At 46.9% G+C, this 18901-nt stretch overlaps 2 protein-coding genes across 2 annotated transcripts in view; one reads left to right on the top strand and one right to left on the bottom strand.

Moving 5' to 3' along the window:
- SMAD2 (SMAD family member 2) overlaps nucleotides 1-18901 on the bottom strand; it is a 961241-nt gene that overhangs the window by 753610 nt on the left and 188730 nt on the right. The gene's annotated exons all lie outside the window — the stretch shown is intronic.
- Nucleotides 1-18901, top strand: part of CTIF (cap binding complex dependent translation initiation factor) — a 177422-nt gene that overhangs the window by 134014 nt on the left and 24507 nt on the right. Inside the window, exon 9 of the mRNA XM_049781546.1 lies at nucleotides 7062-7217. Coding sequence (XP_049637503.1) covers nucleotides 7062-7217 — 156 coding nt within the window. The remainder of the gene's footprint in view (nucleotides 1-7061; nucleotides 7218-18901) is intronic.

Below are 18901 nucleotides of genomic sequence, written 5' to 3'. Positions count from 1 at the left end.
GGGTCACACCCGGCGGTACTCAGGGGTTACTCCTGGCTGTCTGCTTAGAAATAGCTCCTGGCAGGCACGGGGGACCATATGGGATGCGGGGATTCGAACCAGCGTCCATCCAGTATCGGCTTCTTGCAAGGCAAACACCCTATTGCTGTGCTATCTCTCTGGCCCCATCAGCATCTTTTCTTTTTCTTCTGCTTCAGTAGCTTTTGTGGATGTCTTTTGAGTCTGTGCTGTAGGTGTTTCCTATTATGTACAGTGGACATAATATCCATATAAATAACTATTTTAAAAACTAGTATCTTAAAAATGACAGATTTTTCCAGTTCTTTCAGTATGCTTTTTTTTTCCCACTCATCCACTCATTTTATAGATTTGTTTTGTTTTGTTTTGGGTCACACCTGGCAGCACTCAGGGGTTCCTCCTAGCTCTATGCTCAGAAATCACTCCAGGCAGGCTCGAGGGGACCATATGGGATGCCAGAATTCAAACCACTGTCCTGCATGCAAGGCAAATGCCCTACCTCCGTGCTATCTCTCCAGCCCCTCATTTTATAGATTTTATTTTAAACTCTGCTCACGGTTCCTAGTGCTCTTTTGTTGTTGTTGTTGTTGTTGTATTGTGAAGAGGGCAGATCTGGTGGTGCTCTGGGATCACTCCTGGTAGTATTTAAGATGCTGGGGCTTAAACCAGGGTTGGCCCTGCTGGCCTTATAAGCTTAATCCCTACACTATACTCTCTCTGTGACCCACTCTTTAATGTGTTTGAGGTATGCTTCTTTTTTTTTTTTTTTTTGTTTTTGGGTCACACCCGGCGTTGCTCAGGGGTTACTCCTGGCTGTCTGCTCAGAAATCGCTCCTGGCAGGCTCAGGGGGCCATATGGGATGCCAGGATTCGAACCACCGACCTTCTGCATGAAAGGCAAATGCCTTACCTCCATGCTATCTCTCCAGCCCAACTCAAAGTACATTTTTTTTTTTTTTTTGGTTTTTGGGTCTCACCCGGCTGTGCTCAGGGGTTACTCCTGGCTCCATGCTCAGAAATTGCTCCTGGCAAGCACGGGGGACCATATGGGACGCCGGGATTCGAACCGATGACCTTCTGCATGAAAGGCAAATGACTTACCTCCATGCTATCTCTCCGGCCCCTCAAAGTACATTTTAAAATGTCTTCTGCTTTGTTTGTTGGAGGACTTCGGGGCTCCTTTGGAGCCACCCCTGGCAATGCTCTGCTCAGAGGTTCCTCCTGGTTCTGTTCTCAGGGATCACTCTTGGTAGTGCTTAGAGGACTATAAGGGATGCTGGTATCAGCTAAATGTCTGACATATATTCTACCCAATGTAGTGTTTCTCCAACCCCCTTAAATATCTTCTTTTAAAGATTATTTCTGACTTTTTGTTTTGGTTTGAGTGTGGGCCCTACTTGGCACTGCTCAGGGCTTATTCCTGGCTTTGTGCTCAGGGATCATTCCTGGCAGGCTCAGAGAACCATATATGATGCCAGGAATCAAACCCAGGTCTGCCACATGCAAGGCAAGCTCCTACCCTCTGTACTATCTATTTCTGACTGTCCCTATTTCTGACTTTTAATTCTATCTTGCAATCAAAATGATAATTTCTTGGGGCCGGAGTGATAGCGCAGCAGTATGACATTTGCCTTGCATGTGGCTGACCCAGGACTCGGTCCATCCCCGGTGTCCCATATGGTCCCCCATGCCAGGAGCTATTTCTGAGCACATAGTCAGGAGTAAGTCCTGAGCATCATCAAGTGTGGCCCCAAAACGCAAAAAAAAAAAGATCATTTCTTGCTTCAACTTAACTTCCCAAGTTTACCTTCAGTTTTCATTTCTGGTCCTTGAATGCTTTGAGTTCCTCTAAATTGAGTAATATCATTACCATCTAGAGCATGCATTAAAGATAATTTTTGATTTTTCAGATAGTCCTAACATGAAATTTACCAACAATATCACCAGACACCCAGTATAGCCATAATAGTGTAGCTGCACTGTCAGTCTCAAATTCCCTTTTGCATCTTACAAAACTGACCCTCATCTGGGCATCAACTTTCCTTTCCCCTCTCCTCTCCTAGTCTGCTGCAGCCTTTTAGGCTTCATTCTGACTTCCCTCTGGGACTCTGATCCCTCTCCCTATCTTTGTAAGTGGATCTTGCAGGCCCAGGATGTGATTCAAGTGGAAAAGCACCTGCCTTCCTCACATGATACCGTGAGTTTAATCCCCAGCACTGCTGGCATGGTGTGATCCCCACAATTCAACTTTTTTGTTTCTTAAGTGAAACCAGAGAGATAGGACAATGAGTAGAGCATTTGCCTCGCATGTAACTGACCCAGGTTTGATCCTCAGCATCCCAAATGGTCCTCTAAGTGTGCCTTGATAGATTCCTGAGTGAGAACCAGGAGTAGTCCCTGAGCACTGTTGGGCATGACCTAGAAACAAACAAACAAACAACACACACACACACACACACACACAACAAAAAAGTGGAATTACAGTGTTTCTTCTTTAGTGATCGGCTTATTTCACCTCATGTCATTCTCCATGGTTCCCCCACTTGACAGTCAATGTCAGAATTTCCTTTCTTGTGAGTAATATTCTTTTGTACACAACGTGCTGTTTCTTGGACCCACCCACCCATGCATGGGCTGGAAGTGGCTTTGACTTCCAGGCTGTTAGAGATGACACTGCCTTGAGCACAAAGGGTGTCACTATCTCTTGAAGATCTTGTTTTCCAACCTCTGGGGGTACATACCCAAAGAGGAACTTCTGGGTCATAGGGGACATCTACTTTTCACGTCTTGAGGAAGCACTGTGCTGTTTTTCCATGGCAGCTGTACTGTTTAATGTTGTGAAAGATAAGCCTGTAGGTGGGGTTCTTTTTATCTTCTTTTATCCTTTTTTATATATAAACATTTGCTTATGTAAGATGTCTCTGTCACTTTCACTTACTGTTCAGTTTGTTCTTTCCCCCAAACATAGGAAGATGTTTCTTCAATGTCTGTTTTATTAAATATAGAAGTAAAAGGCCAACCATATTTTTGTTCCTTTGTTTAAAAAAATAAACATAACACTAATTTTTTTCCTTCAGAGCTGTTTTTAGAAGTTTTTCCCTTTACTTCAGATGAAATAAGAAAGTTTTCCTGCTGACTACGAATGATTGGAACACCATGGGCTCTAGTCACCAGGAGACAGTTATCCCTTGTTTTGCCTTTTCTGTGTGTTTCATTTTGTTTTTAACTTCAAATCTTTGCTCTGATCACTCTGTCCTGTGCATTTGGCTGTTCTTCGTGACGACGTCTGTCACTTCAAGCCATGCTCAGTGGGGTCTCTTGTTTTTATATTTTCCTCCTTTATCTCTGTCTTTAACTTCTCGGCCATCTCTGCTCCTCTTCTGCAGTTCCCTTCCTGCCTTCTCATCCTGTCCTTTCCCGCCTCTGCTCATATGCTTAGTTTCCCTTATTTTTCTCCTTTTCATTGGTTTCCATTGGTTATCACCTCATCACAAGCATGTCTCACTCTGTGTCCACCTAAGGCTGGGGTCTCAAACTCAATTTACCTGGGGGCCGCAGGAGGCAAAGTCGGGGTGAGGCAGGGCTGCATAAGGGATTTCAGAAAAAGAAGTCCTCAAACGTCATTATTAACAGTTTTAATTATTTCTTCTGAACATGAATAGAACATTGAGTGAAGATCATGAACAGTTCTTCTGAACATGGCATCTTTTGCCTATTCCTTGCTGCCAGAGACTTGACAGCGCTTCTTCTCACAAATCTGAACCACATTTGGCTTTATAGAAGAAGCAGTTGAGACCCTCAGTATGGCTTGAAGATGATCATCATTAAGTCTAGACCTGTACTTTGACTTATTGAAGTTCAATGTGGAGAATAACTTTTCACACAAATATGTGCTCCCAAAAAGGCACATGGTGCACTTGAACATTCAAGAAAGCTCAGGGAAGCTGGGGGGGCAATTCTCTCAAAAATTGCCCATGCATGTCTGCTTTTCTACTAATCTTGGCTTTGAGATCAGAGTTGCATTGCAGGTCAATGGGCTCCATTTGAAGCACAGGAAGGACATCTTGCACATCAAAGGAAAAGGGGTCCACAGAACTTTGGAAAGTGGCTCTGTGCTTTTTGAAGTCTGCAAATCTGTGATCAAAATCCTTCTCTAGCTTAAAAATAGTATCAACATATTTCTCACCACTGAATGGTATGTGGTATGCCTGCATCTACAAGTTTCTTGCATGCTGGGAAATGGCAAAGATTTGTCTGAGAGAGCTGAGATTTCCATAACACAAGTTTTGTGGAGAATGTTCTCTCGTTGTCATAGGCAGCACTGATAAGCTGCCCCAGACCTTGTAACATCTTGTTTAGTATATTCAGCTTATGTGTGATGTCAAACAAGAAAAGCTAAGTCCATGAGCCATTTGTGATCACTCAACTCAGAAACAGCATTCCCATCCTTCTCCATGAAGGGTTTCACTTCTTCTCTCAACTCAAAAAATCTTTTCAGAACGTTTCCCCTGCTGAGCCAACTTACCTCGGTGAAATAGAGCACATCTCCATATTCTGACTCCATTTCCTCTAAAAAAGCACGGAATCTCCTGTGCTTTAAGCCCCTGGATCTGATTTGGTTGATGCATTTCACAACAACAGACATCACATTGGCACACGGCAGACATTTACTACAAAGGGACTGCTGATGGATAATGCAGTAAAGAGCAGTGGCCTTCTCTACACCCTCCTCTTCAAGTTTTTTTTAACAAGTGCCACCAGTCCATTTTTCCTCCCTGTCATCGATGGCGCTCCATCAGTTATTATTCCAACAAACCTCTTCCATGGCAAACCTGCATTCTTAATGGCATCACACAGATGCCGAAATATCTCATTAGCGGTGGTCTGGCCATGCATTGGAATTATTGTGAGCAGCTCCTCTGTCAATTCAAAATTGCAATCAACACCACGGACATAAATTGTGAACTGCGCAGTGTCTGTTATATCTGTGCCCTCTTCAAGAGCAACTGAGTATGCATCAAAACATTTGGCTTTCTCACACAGTTGATGATAACTGTCACTTGACATGTCAGAAATGCGCTCTGCCACGGTGTTGGCAGGAAGGCTGATTTTGCTCAACTGACCTTTCTTTTCTGGACAGATAATACTTGCAGCCTGTAACGTGCATTTTTTAACAAACTTTCCTTCTGTGAATGGTTTCCCTGGCTTAGCAATCATCTCACTAACCATGTAACTAGCTTCGACTGATGCAACATTCTCTTTGGTTGCTTTCTTGTGTGTGTGTGTGTGTGTGTGTGGTTTTTGGGTCACACCCAGCAGTGCTCAGGGGTTATTCCTGGCTCCAGGCTCAGAAATTGCTCCTGGCAGGCATGGGGGACCATATGGGATGCTGGGATTCTAACCGATGACCTCCTGTATGAAAGGCAAACGCCTTACCTCCATGCTATCTCTCCGGCCCCTTTAGTTGCTTTCTTGAAGAAATCTTGTTGCCTCATTAGACATGCTTTAAGACTGGTAACCCGCTTGGCTCTCTCATTTCCTTGATATTTTGCACATTCCTCAGCATGTTTAGTTGAATAATGTCGTTTCAAGTTGTATTCCTTGTGCACTGCAACTTTCTCTGAGCAAATAAGACGTGTGGGGATGCCACTGTGCTCAACAAAGAATACTGCATCTCCCACTTTTCCTGAAATTGTCTGTGCTCATTATCAATCTTTCTCTTCACTGCAGGCTTTGATGAAGTCATGGTGAAGGTATGACAAAATCTAAGTCTGTAATAAATTTCTCTCCCTTCTCTCCCTTAGGCCTCCGATAATGCAAGGGAGAGCAGGCAGGAGCAGTGGAAATGACATCTGCGCTAGGCGCAAAGTATTCACCATTATTTGCTTACCAAATATTCGCAATAAAAAGTCGCATTAGTAAGAAAAAAAATCGCAAAAAATCATATTAAACATTTGCATACCCCGAACGGAACTGCTCGGGGTATGCGAATGTTTAATGCGATTTTTTTCTTACTAATGTGATATTTGAAGGCTGGCCGTACAAAATGTTGTACTATGGAGGGTCGGTCGCAAATGGCCTGCGTGCCGCGAATTTGAGACCCCTGACCTAAGCTTTAACTTATCTTGATTCCTTCTTTGGCATTTCTGTTGGGTTTGTTGTGCAGGTGGAAGTACAGGAGGTCAGGAAACCCAGGCCTTCTACATGCTCTACCACTGCACTCCATCCTGGATCCATCATTTCTCCTGTGGACCTGTTTTCTCACCTATCCCTATAGTTTTATTTATTTGTTTGTTTTGGTTTTTTTTTTTTTTTTTTTTTAGTTTTGGGGCTACACCCAGTGACGCTCGGAGATTATTCCTGACTATGAGCTCAGAATTACTCCTGGCAGGCTGGGTGACCATATGGGATGCCAGGAATCGAACCGGGTCCCTCCCAGGTCAGCGGCATGCAAGGCAAATGTCCTACTGCTGTGCTATCTCTCTGGCCTCTATCCCTATAGTTTAGAACAAAGTTACTTTTTCTCATTAATTCATTTATGGTGGAAAATTAGCTTGAGATATAGAAAATGTTTATATGTTTTAAGGGTTTCATTTTTTTCTGTTTTGGGGCCATACCCAGCATAGCACAGGGTTTACTCCTGACTCTGCAATCAGGATTCACTCCTGGTAGGGTTTGGGGAACCCTATGGGGTGTTAGGACTTGAGCCTAACTTGTCATTGTACAAGGCTGGGCTGCTCTGGCTAATAGCGCATCTTGTTGACAGCAATTTAACACAGTATGAAGAATCTACCACTGACCTGCTCTTCCCTGTTAATGCTGGGGCTTGATTCTTCCATGTCTGCTTCATGGGTGTTTCCCTAGAACCTGAGTAGGGTGGCTCGGACCCAGAGAGGGTCACCCCTCTCCCTCCTGGCCAGCACTTCCTAAAAACCCAGAGCAATGGTTGTGAAACACAGTTGTACATTGGTAGGGTGGCATGCGTGGGCTGCCTGTGTCCCTACCAGCCCCTGTGTGTTGACCCCTCACTTGTGCCTCCACAGAAAGACTTCACGGTGCGGGAAGAGCTGCAGCAGCAGGACGTGGAGCGCTGGCTGGGCTTCATCACCTTTCTGTGCGAGGTCTTTGGCACCATGAGGAGCAGTACAGGCGAGCCCTTCCGAGTGCTTGTCTGCCCCATCTACACCTGCCTCAGGGAGGTAAGATCCCCACAGCACCTGCCTGGCCACCAGCTTGACTAACCTGCCTCTGCACCTGCCTTACCCTACCCCTGCCTCAGGAAGTGAGCCTCTGCCCCTGGTCTCTCCTCTATGGACCTCAACAAGGCTTGGCCACACCAGGAAGGCAGACAAGTGTCCTACTCAGGAAGTGGCCTGTCATCCATCCTTCCCCTATGCCCTAAGCCAGGTTTTTCTCATGGGTTTCTGGGGAAAGGGAAAGGAGCCTTTTGTGCTGCCACTAAAGTGTTTATAACTTAGGCCAGCTGTACCCAGAGGGCAGGCCTGAGGCAAACAGTATTGGCGTGAATGTATATTTGGTTTATCCTTGAGTTATTTTTTATATTGGGGATGAGTGGATCACATCTGGCAGTGGTCAATGACTACTCCTGACTCTGTTTTCAGAAGTCATTTCTGGCAATGATTGAGAAACCTTACAGGTTGTCAGGGATTGAACCAGGGTCAGTCACATGCAAGGCAAGTCCCTTAACCTTTGCATGATCTCTCTGGCTGCATTAAATTACTGTGTGTGTGTGTGTGTGTGTGTGTGTGTGTGTGTGTGTTAGGAGTGGAATTTGAGTCACCCTGGTAGTTCTTGGGAGCTCTTCCTGGATCTGTAACCAGAAGTGATCCTAAAGATACTCAGGGAACCATGTATGTTGCCGGGGATTCCAACTAGGGTTGACCACATGCAAGGCAAGTGCCTTATTCCTTGTACTATCTCTCAAGCTCTGAATTATTATTTTTAAATGTTGCTTCTAACTTCTACCTGGAAAAGAAATAAATATGTAAAGGGACTAAGGATGGGACCCAGTGGTCAAGAGCTCACATAACAGCAAGTCTCTCAGCCTGATCCTTAGCACTGCCAAAAAAATAAAGGAATGAAAGAAAAACTAAAAAAGTTGGGGAAACGAGGATATGGTGGGGTTCTTGCCCTCAGAGCTTTGGTGCTTGAAAATGTTGCTAGGCTGCTGGTGGAACAAAATAGAAAGGGCACATGAGGACTGTTGGCATGTGAGAGTGAAGAGAGAGAGAGAAGTGAAGAGAGAAAGGATTCTTTCTGTCATAACCAGCAGAACCATCAGGAAACAAAGAAGGGAGAATGCAAGTGCTTCATGAACGAGGCTATGGGCTCTGTTTTCTGGATGGGCAAAAATTGAGATCTCCTGAGATGATGGAGCTGAATCCCCAGCCTAGCTTGCCTATGTTGGGGTGATGGGGAGCTGTACAAACTGGCTCAGATTAATGTGTCTGAGAGCTGGGAGCTGAGCATGTCATGTAGTGTCATGGACTCTTATGCTCCTGGCTGGGTGAGTCCTGGGTTTCCTGAGACGGGGACATCCCAGATGGAACTGAGGATGGGAGCCAGGGAGGCAGCTAGCCAGGTGACTGTAGGCCAGAGAAGGTTCTGGAGAAGATGGATACGGTACCCTTTCTATGTACTAACTTTCTCACCTCCAGTTGCCAGACCAGATGGGGCTGGGTATGGCAATGAGGAAGTCAAGCCACTATAACCCGAGCACAGTAGCCACTTAGGGGCACCCTGGAGAGTCAGCAGAAGCATGTGGACAAGTCTTTGGAGAAGTGTTTCTAGGGCAGGTACCAGAAAGGGGAACATTCTGGGTCAAGGAAAGAACATGGGGTCTAAGGTCAGTTTCTTTGTACTTTACAATCTTCTACTGAAGCTCCATGATTTCCAATGCTGCCAACCATGGTTCCATGCATCCATGCTTCCAACACACACACCAGCAAGTGAGCAAATGCCCACTTTTCTCCATCAGTGTCCCCAAGACCCCTTCCTCCATAGCTCAGATATGATGCCTTTGTATTTATTGCTCTGACTATGTTTCTTTATGTCCCTCATGCTAGAGAGATCTCTTTTCTGGTGGAGATAGTGACACCAATGCTCACATAGAGGAATCATGCTCAGTGACTGAAGTTTCAAAGGAAGGGGTGTTTCTGTCGTTGGGTGTGAAGTGTGGGTCTATAGGAATGCCATGAGGAAGGTCCAGATTATGGGGTGCCTAGGCAAACTGAGCCTGCAGACTTCCCTGGGATGGTTTGTGACTGAAAGCCTCTGCCACTCAGACAAACTATACTTGATCAAATATGCTGGACCTGGGGCCGGCGTGGTGGCGCTAGAGGTAAGGTGTCTGCCTTGCGAGCATTAGCCTAGGACTAACCACGGTTCTATCCCCCGGCGTCCCATATGGTCCCCCAAGCCAGGAGCGACTTCTGAATGCATAGCCAGGAGTAACCCCTGAGCGTCACCAGGTGTGGCCCAAAAACCAAAAAAAAAAAAATGCTGGACCTCAGTTGGGTTCTCAGAACCACATCAGCACATCTGCAGCTTGGGGTTCATAAAGAGAGGGGGCAATAGAAAGGTGCTCTGTTGGAGACAGAGTGATGGCCCAGGTGGTATCCTCTTGGGGTCCAGCTGTCCCCACTCCAGCCTCCTGCACATGGTTCTAGGGCAATGACCTAGACTGCCCCCAGCTCGCCTCATCTGTGTGACCAGGTGCTTCGGGGTGTTGTCACAGCACCCCACAGGAAGCATAGCTGGACTGGGTGCTGGCCCTGTCTGCTGGGACACTTCTTACACCTGAGGTGGTGTGAACCAGTGGTGTGAGATCCGGGAGGTGCTAAGAGGTCTGTACAGACAAGACCAGGATGCCCCTACCTCAGGCAACCCCATCCAGACACTTATGAGTGTTGTGCTCAGGATGGACTCCTGAACTAGTAATTCAGTGTATACAGAACTCATGAAAGGGAACTGAGTCACAGCTGACAATATTTAGGGCCATCTACTCTTTTGATGGTGTCAGGATGGAACTGGGGTTGCGCTGTGCAAGCTAAGCATCCTGATCTCTGCCCTATTTCTCTGGTCCCCAGCCTCTTGGTTTCAATTCTTTTAGGTAAATATCCAAAGGAGAAAGAACTCTTGTTGCAGCTTTAATGTTGCATATCCATTGGTATTGCACAAAACTTCATGCTTCTGGACCAGAGGTAAAACAAAGACTAGGGCCTGAACAATAATAGTACAATAGATATGGCATTTGCCTTGCATGAAGTTTATCTGGGTTCAATCCCTGGCATCCTATATGGTTCCTTGAGCACCACCAGGAGTAATTCTTGAGTGCAGAGCCAAGAGTAACCCCTGAGCATTGCCAGGTATAACCCAAACCACAACCACTCTCAAAACAAAGCAAAACCTTTAACAAAGGCTGAAGCACTTGTCTATCATGCAGCAGCCTGGTTCAAATCCATGATCCTAGTTCAAATTCTGGCACCACAAATGCTCCCCCAAGCAGCAAGAATAGCCATGGCCCCTGTATTACCCAAAGAACAACACAGAAAGAGCAAGTTTTCATTTCTTTTTTTTTGGTTTTTGGGTCACACCCAGCAGTGCTCAGGGGTTACTCCTGGCTGTCTGCTCAGAAATAGCTCCTGGCCGACATGGGGGACCATATGGGACACCAGGATTCGAACCAACCACCTTTGGTCCTGAATCGGCTGCTTGCAAGGCAAACGCCGCTGTGCTATCTCTCCAGGCCCAGTTCTCATTTCTTTTATCGCCTCATCTGTTTGGTTTCTTCTTCAGTCAAGTCTAAGCTTTTCTATTTGTTTTTGTGAGGGCTGGGGGGAATAGCTCTCTGAAAAGTGTGAGGTGGATTTTCTATTTTTTTTTTTTTTTGGTCACACCTGGAAGTGCTCAGGGGTTATTCCTGGCTCCATGCTCAGAAATTGCTCCTGGCAGGCATGGGGACCATATGGGACGCTGGGATTCAAACCGATGACCTTCTGCATGAAAGGCAAATGCCTTACCTCCATGCTATCTCTCCAGCCCCGAGGTGGATTTTCTTACCTTTTGTCTCATTTGGGGTTTGAAGAACATACCCAGCTGTGTTCAAAGATAATTTCTGGTGGGGTTAGGAGGCCCTATTCCTGTTGGGTAGTTCTAGAGAGCACACCAGAGTGAGTTACATACAAGGCCATAACCCAACCCCCTCTATTAGTTCTCCAGCCCGTGAGGTGGTTTTTTGATTTGCTATCTGCCAGTGACTCCTGACCTTGAATGTCTTCAGATACTTTAAGTCTTCTTTGGAAAAATAACTGCCCCATTTTCACCCATTTTAAAAATTCCATGATGAAAGGTTTGGCCTTTGGGGCAACAGGAGTCCTTATTTATATTTGAAAAGTATCAACTGTGTGGCTTCCTCTTCATCTTACCGAAGGCTTCCCTTGCTGTACAGAAATCTTAGCGCTTCCTGTTGTCCCATGAAGCTTTTGTGCTTTTGGTGTCTTATCCAAGAAATCATTGCCAAAACCAAGTTCATTAGGCATTTCCCCCTTTGTTTTCCTGAGACAGTGACAGTTTCAGATCTGAGGCTTCAGTCTTTCAGGCTGGGTTTTCCCTCAGATGGCAGGGAAGCCAGTGTCATTCTTTAGCATTCAGATACCCAGTGTTCCTGCCACTATTCCCTGAAGCGACCCTCTTGTCCATGTGTTTTCTCAGCTACTTTGTGAGGAGAAATTGACCATACATTCATGGGGTTATTTCTGGGCTCTCACACTGACTGACCCACTGATCAGAACAAAACAAGCTTTTTCTGTTCCTGTCCCAAAAAATCACTAGTATTTTGATAGGGATTGTGCTGAACTTAGTGACACTGCATTGATTGTACTGATTGTTGAAGAGGAAGCCTGCATTAAACGGTGGGTCATTTGGGGCCACATTGACATGTTAACAACATTCAATCTTCCTAGTCTGAATTCGGAAACCAGATTCAGGGCCCACTCTTACCGCTCTACTCAGCATAGTACCTGACATCCTTCCCAAAGCAATTAAGTCAGAAAATATAATGAGAAAGCTTCCAAATATGAAGGAAAGAAAGAAAATGATATCTGCATGATTTGTCATAGAAAAACCCCTAAGGATTCCATGTTGGAAAAAGGCAAAAAAAAATGTTGTTGTTGTTGTTGTTGCACTAATGTATGAATCCAGTTAAGTCACAGTATACTAGATCAACGTACAAAAAATAATCAAGGAACCAGAAAGATAAGACAGTAGGTGGGGTGCTTGCCTTATATGCACCTGAGTCTGGTTCCATACAGCCTCCTGATCACCACCTGAGTGTAGAGTCAGGAGAAAGCCCTGAGCATAGCTGAGTGTAACACCCCTCCCCAAAATCAAACGTACTTTTTTTTTTTTTAGTTTTTAAATGAAAATTTCTTTTTTTATTAATATATTTTATTTAAACACCTTGGTTACAAACATGATTGTGGTTGGGTTTCAGTCATATGTCAAATGTACTCCTATACAGTAATAGCAGACAGTCTAGAAAGGAAATCAGAAAATGGTCCTCTTTACAATAGCATCTCAAAAAAGTAGAAAAGAAAGACATATACCATATTTTCCGGCATATAATATGACCCGTCAACCCATGAAAAACTTCCTAAAAGTCTTAAAAGTAAGTTACTTCTTAAAAGTAAGAGGGGGTTGGATCACTCATCTCTGAAGCTGGAATAAGTTTCAGCATGCTATATACCGGCATATAAAACAACTCCCGACTTTTAGGAACTAAGTGTGAAAGTCTTGAACACTTAAAAGTACCAAATACCCATTAAATAAATCTCAAAATAAAAAAGCACAAATGGGCAGATGTTGAAACCAGCTTTTTGGGGGAGCGGTTTGGGGGGGTCCACATCTGGCAGCACTCAGAGGTTACTCCTGGCTCTACGCTCAGAAATCACTCTTGGCAGGCTCGGGGGACCATATGGGATGCCGGGATTTGAACCAATGACTTCTGCATGCAAGGCAAACGCCTTACCTCCATGCTCTCTCAGGCCCCTGAAATCAGCTTTTGAGAACCCAGACCCACTTGTTCCTGACCCCTCCTTCATTCCTGAACCCCCAATTCTTCCCCCTCCCCACAACTTGTCACCTCAGCCGTGATGTGATTCATGATTCGTGATTCCCTACACTGCTGAATTCTTGCAGAGTGCCTGGCGGGGCCTGGGCGCAGACCTGACTCTTAAAAGCTTCGCAGGGGATGTTCCGGGTGCTTTGAAGCCCTTAGACCTTTCTCCTGGGAGGATAGGCCTGGTTCTCTCCTCTCTCCCAGTCCACCCCCCCCCCCACACACACACACACACTTCCCTCCTTTCATTCCATCTCCCCATTCCCTGACTGCAGCATCCCAGGCCAGGCTCAGTCAGGACTAAGAGAAGAAGGAGGGTGCCTGAGGAATTTCTCCCTCTTTCTGTTCCACCGGCCTCACACTCTGGGGTTGCCTCTGCCCCATCAGTCCCCAGAGAGCCCCTCTACATCCCAAGGCGTGGGGAGGATGCAGACTGTCCTGAGGGGGAGACCTGAGAGGGGCGGCCCCTCTCCCTGCGAATGTAGCTGCCTCTGCTGAAGAAGAGCTTTGTGAGAACAGAAAGTGACAGGAGGCTCATCCCCACTTTCCAGAGCTGCTTCTGGGACTAAATTCAATTGCTTACATTGTTTTGGCTGGGGGCAGGAGAGATAGCATGGAGGTAGGGCATTTGCCTTGCATGCAGAAGGATGGTGGTTCGGATCCCAACATCCCATATGGTCCCTCATGCCTGCCAGGACCTATTTCTGAGCACAGAGCTAGGAGTAACCCCTGAGCGCCGCTGCCAGGTGTGACCCAAAAACAAAAACAAAAACTTTGTTTTGACTGCGGAAAAATTGCTATGGGCGAGGCTAGATGAAGTGAGTGATCCACAGGAACCTTCCCAGTGGGCTTTTTCTCCCTTCCCCAAGTGAGTCTGCCTTTGGCTAGAAGCTACCAAACTAGGCTGGGCACTGTACCCTAATGCGAAGAAGAGATTTAGGGTTCACCTCCTCACAACCGTATTGTGTCTTGGTCATTGTGGGTGTCTTTGCTAAGTTGCTCATTCTCAGACCCCTCTTTCAACTGTTTAAGCTTTTTAAGGAACAGGTAGGTTTAGGTGGGTGGGGTGGGGAAGGATGAGGGGCAAATGCAGGAGTTCAACTCTTCCAAATACCCCCACAAATTACTCAGGCCCTACTAGAGTAACATCCTAGGTGTCCAAGGAGCACTGTAAAAGGAGCAGCTAGAGGCACAGAACCACCTGAGTTTGAACCCAGCAATAACCCTTATCTAGTTTTGGGATCTACTTAACCTGCCTCTTTCCTCTTTCTGAGCCTCAGTTTCTCCCTGCGTGGGAAGAGCAGGACTGATGCTTTCTTGAAGGTTTGCTTTACAGCTTACCATAGTGAGATGTACTTTAATGCCAGAAGCCTGAGGCAGGTCCTAGGTGAGCTTATTCCTGCTGGAAAAAGTAACTGCTGGGTTTGGTGTATGTGTATCTCCAGAGTCCCTCCACACTGCTTCAAACTGTTTTTGTTTTTGTTTTTGTTTTTTTCAGGGATACTAGGGAAGGCTATGCCTGGCAGTCCTCAGGGGGTCATCCGGTACTAAGAATCAAGCCTAGGGCCCCACATTTGTTCTGTGCTATCTTCCTGGCCTGTCATGTTACATTTCTGCAAGTCTCTTTCCAGGCACCACTTCCTCCGCCCTCCCATGCCTGACCTGCCACCCCAAATACTAAGGAGTGGACTCCTGGATGTACTCCAGGTTGTACCCTGACTCTCCACCAGGTCCCGATGGGCTGTCACATCCCATAAAACCTGGGTACCTTATAGAACTGGACAAGTCCCCTGCCTCTCTGAACAAGCCGATGGCTGCTAGTGGGATGAAGACCTTGAGTCTCCTTTCTTGGTTGCTTTTATGTCATTTCAGCCAGGGGCCAGTACAATAGGACAGTGGGGATAACACTTACCTTGCACAATGCCGACCTGGGTTCAATCCCTGGCATCCCATATGGTTCTCTGAGCCTGCCAGGAGTAATTCCTGAGCACTACCAGGTGCACATTCCCTAGTAAAAAAAAAAAATCATTTTGACCCCCTACTGGTATTTAGGGGTGGTCTTATCTTTCTAATACATATCCCCTCCACTTCTACCCCTACTGTGTTCTCTCCAGCATTCTGTTACTGTTTCAGGGTTCTCATCTGGTCACTCTCTTACCTCCTGTCTTCTCCTGCCCTTGGAACAAGGGAGTAGCCACATGTGGACTCTGCCCAGCTGCCTTCCAACCCTAACACTAAATGTCCCTAAGCATCCTGGTGGTTGTGCAGATAGGTAAGAGAGGGGATTTAGGGCTGAGGCATTAAATGCTGAGCATTTTAGGGAAATAAGCTATAGGTAGGCATTGGACCAGGACTACTCCCTGTGCTACTTCTGTGTTCAGGAACCATCCTTGGCTACTCTCAGGGAGATATCTATGTGGCTGGGAGTCCAATCCAGGCTGGCCAGGTGCAAGGCAAGCACTTTACCCTCTGTGCTTTCTCTCCCTCCCCTGGCAAGAACTTCTTAGCAGAGAACCAGCCCCACAGCCTTATCTCTCGAGTTGCTCTTACTCTGGAGCTAATCATTCAGAAAACACTGTGAGGGCAGGGCAGGGATCTCACAGCTCAGAGCCTTACCCGGATGGTTTCTGCCCTGTCCTAGACCTAGACCCTGCCTAGAGTGTTCTGGTGAAAAGAGCATGATATGCTTTCAGTATCAATATTGCAAACAACAGTGCCTAAAAGAGGGATTGGCTGGGTAAGACCAAGACAGAAAGAAAAATGTCTGTGGGGGTGGGCGTGGGGGGAGATATTTGTGGTGAGAAATGTGCACTGGTGAAGGGTGTTGGAACATTATATGAACATTGTATGTCCAATCATGAACAACTTGGTAACTGTGTATCACACAGTAATTCAATTTTTAATTTTATGTTTTAAAAGGCACACAGGGGCCGAAAAGATGGCACAGTGGTAGGGTGTTTGCTTTGCACGCAGCCGATCCAGGACGGATGGTAGTTGAAATCCTGGCATCCCATATGGCTCCCTGAGCCTGTCAGGAGTGACTTCTGAGTGCAGAGCCAGGAGTAACCCCTGAGCACCGCCAGGTGTGACCCAAAAACCAAAAACCAAAACAAATAAGAAATAAACAACCCCAAACTCTTCTCTGGGGGGTGCTTCCAGGAACTACACTCCCCACACAGCTACTGTTTTGCCCCCCATCCTCCTAGTCGCCTCTGCCCGAATGATTGCCCCAAGTCCCTACAGAGCCCAGGCACAACCCCCTCCCACATGGCCTTGGGGCACAGGCTCTGATCCCACCCAACGCTTGCTCCCAGACCCTGAAGCCCACCTCGAGGCATCTTTGCCCCCCTGCTGCCCAGACTCCTCTCCTTGTCCTTTCCAGGCCTTGCCCTGAGCCCCCACCTGCCTTTGGTCCCACTGAGCCCCTATCCAGACTGTGCAGGCTTCGGAGCCAGCGCGCCCCTTAGCAACCAAGGTAACACAGGATCTGCACTGGAGCCCGGAGTTACAAAAATACCCGCTTCCACCAGACGCTGATTTTCAAAGGGAAACTAGTCCCCACGCCAGAACCGTTTTTAAACAGGGTGGAAACTGCCAGAGCTCCCCAGCCGGGCTCCATCTCCATAGCCACAGCCGTGGGGGGCGGTGGGAGGGGGGGCTGGGCTTTTCTCACAGCCTCAGACCTTGGATCAGACCAGCAACCACCCTTTGAGCTTAGAGGTGGGACCCACTTTGCTGTGATGTCCTTGGGGGCAGGTTTGGGGCTCCCCACCCGTACTCTGGAGTCTATCTTTTTGCAGGGATGGAACCAGGTTCCCCTTGAGCTATACACCATCCCACCAGCCTTTTCATTCTTGCACAGGGGATCAGACCCTTAGCCTCGTACATGTAAGGCCAGTGCTCTCCCACCATATACCGGGCCCTGTGAGTTGTTTATTTGTTTTTGTTTTTTGCTTTTTTGTTTGTTTGTTTGATTGGTTGGTTGTTTGTTTTGGTATGGGGCACACCCAGCCATGCATAAGCTTGCTCCTGGCTCTACACTCAGGAATCATTCTAATCTAGACAGTGCTCAAGAGACTATGGAATTCTAGACTAGCCATCTGCAAGGCAACCCTCCTCGCCTGCAGTCCCTCCCCGCTTACATGTTTTTTCCATTTAGTTTTCGGGCCACACTGGCAATGCTCAGAGGTTACTCCTAACTCTGTGCTCAGGAATTACTTCTAGCAGTTCTTGGAGGACTATATGGGATGCTTGGGGTCAAATCCAAATTAACATTGTACAAGGCAAGTACCCTACCCTCTCTGGTATAGTTCCACCACTTCCTGCACGTTTCTTAACAAAAATCAGCCAGTGGACATTTTTTAAAAAGTAGCTTGATCATTGAGTGCCGAGGAGTCCTGGTCCTTGTAACAAGCTCCTGAGAAATCCTCAAGGCCATGTCCCCCTGATTACAGAGCAGGGATTCATTACCTGCCCTCCATCAGAAACTTCACTCACATGTTCTAGCATAAATTCTACATTGTAGGCCTCATGCAGGGTGGCAAGAGAAATGATTGTAGGCAAGTTTTGCTGCTTAGAATCATAAAGGCCTCCAGTCTCAGCCCTCCCAGCCCACACACAACACCTTCACATCCACACAAAACCTTGTGCTCCCCCAATCTGGGACTTGACTCTATGATAGCTCCCAAATTCCCCCCCTTACCTGATGCAGCCTGCAGGGGGCGCCTGACTTGCGGGGTGGGGGTGGACACATGGGGGTAGGAAGGTGTCTCGCCTGCCAGATCCTTAGCCTCAGCCCTGGGCTCACTCCCTCTCCCCGCCTCCTCTTCTCCTCCACTCCCTCCTCCTTCCTCTTATCTCCCCCGGCCATGCCTTGTAATTTTGAAAAATACTCGGACTCAGTAATTAATGTCTGAACTTCAGGAGGCCTCTGATTTCTGCAGAGTCTTGCTGGAGGCGGGCTGGGGCCACATCAGTTATCTGTGGCTGGAACTGACGCATCCACATACTGTGCTGTCTCGATTGTCACGGCCTTTGGATTAAAAAGAAGTCAGACACTTCCCCCCTACCCCTTCCATGATTTCCCAATTTGGGGGAGCAGACCAGAGTCAGGGAGGTGGGTGGCTAACAGAGAAATCTCTAAGAAGGCTGACTAGGGGCCTGAATTATAGTACAATGGGTGGGGCACTTACCTTACACACGGCCGACTCAAGTTCGATTCCCGGCATCCCATATGGTTTCCCTGAGCATTGCCAGGTATGGCCCCTACAAAAATGAAAGACAGCAGCCTATGGTGTGAACGGTAGCTGGCAGCAAGTTCATATAAACCAGAGTCAGAAAGTAAAGGGTACCCACATCCAGAGTGAGAGGTTGAAGGCAAGATAGTACAGTGAGTAGGGCTTTTGCCTTGCACACACATTTCCAGCACTCCTATGGCTCCCTGAGTGATACCTGAGTGCAGAGCCAAGGGTAAGGCTTGAGTACCGGAGGGTGTGGCTCCCAAACAAAACAACAATTATAATAATAACAGTAATAATTGGAAGGATGGGGGCTGGAGAGATAGCATGGAGGCAAGGCTTTTGCCTTGCAAGCAGAAGGATGGTGGTTTGAATCCCGGCATCCCATATGGTCCCCCAAGCCTGCCAGGAGCAATTTCTTTTTTTTTTTTTTTTGTTTTTTTGTTTTTTTGGGCCACACCCAGCGTTGCTCAGGGGTTACTCCTGGCTGTCTGCTCAGAAATAGCTC

The sequence above is a fragment of the Suncus etruscus genome, chromosome 10 (assembly GCF_024139225.1).
Source record: "Suncus etruscus isolate mSunEtr1 chromosome 10, mSunEtr1.pri.cur, whole genome shotgun sequence".
NCBI lineage: Eukaryota > Metazoa > Chordata > Mammalia > Eulipotyphla > Soricidae > Suncus > Suncus etruscus.
The sequence above is the reverse complement of the archived record's forward strand: the minus strand, read 5'-3'. Positions and strand labels throughout refer to the sequence as shown.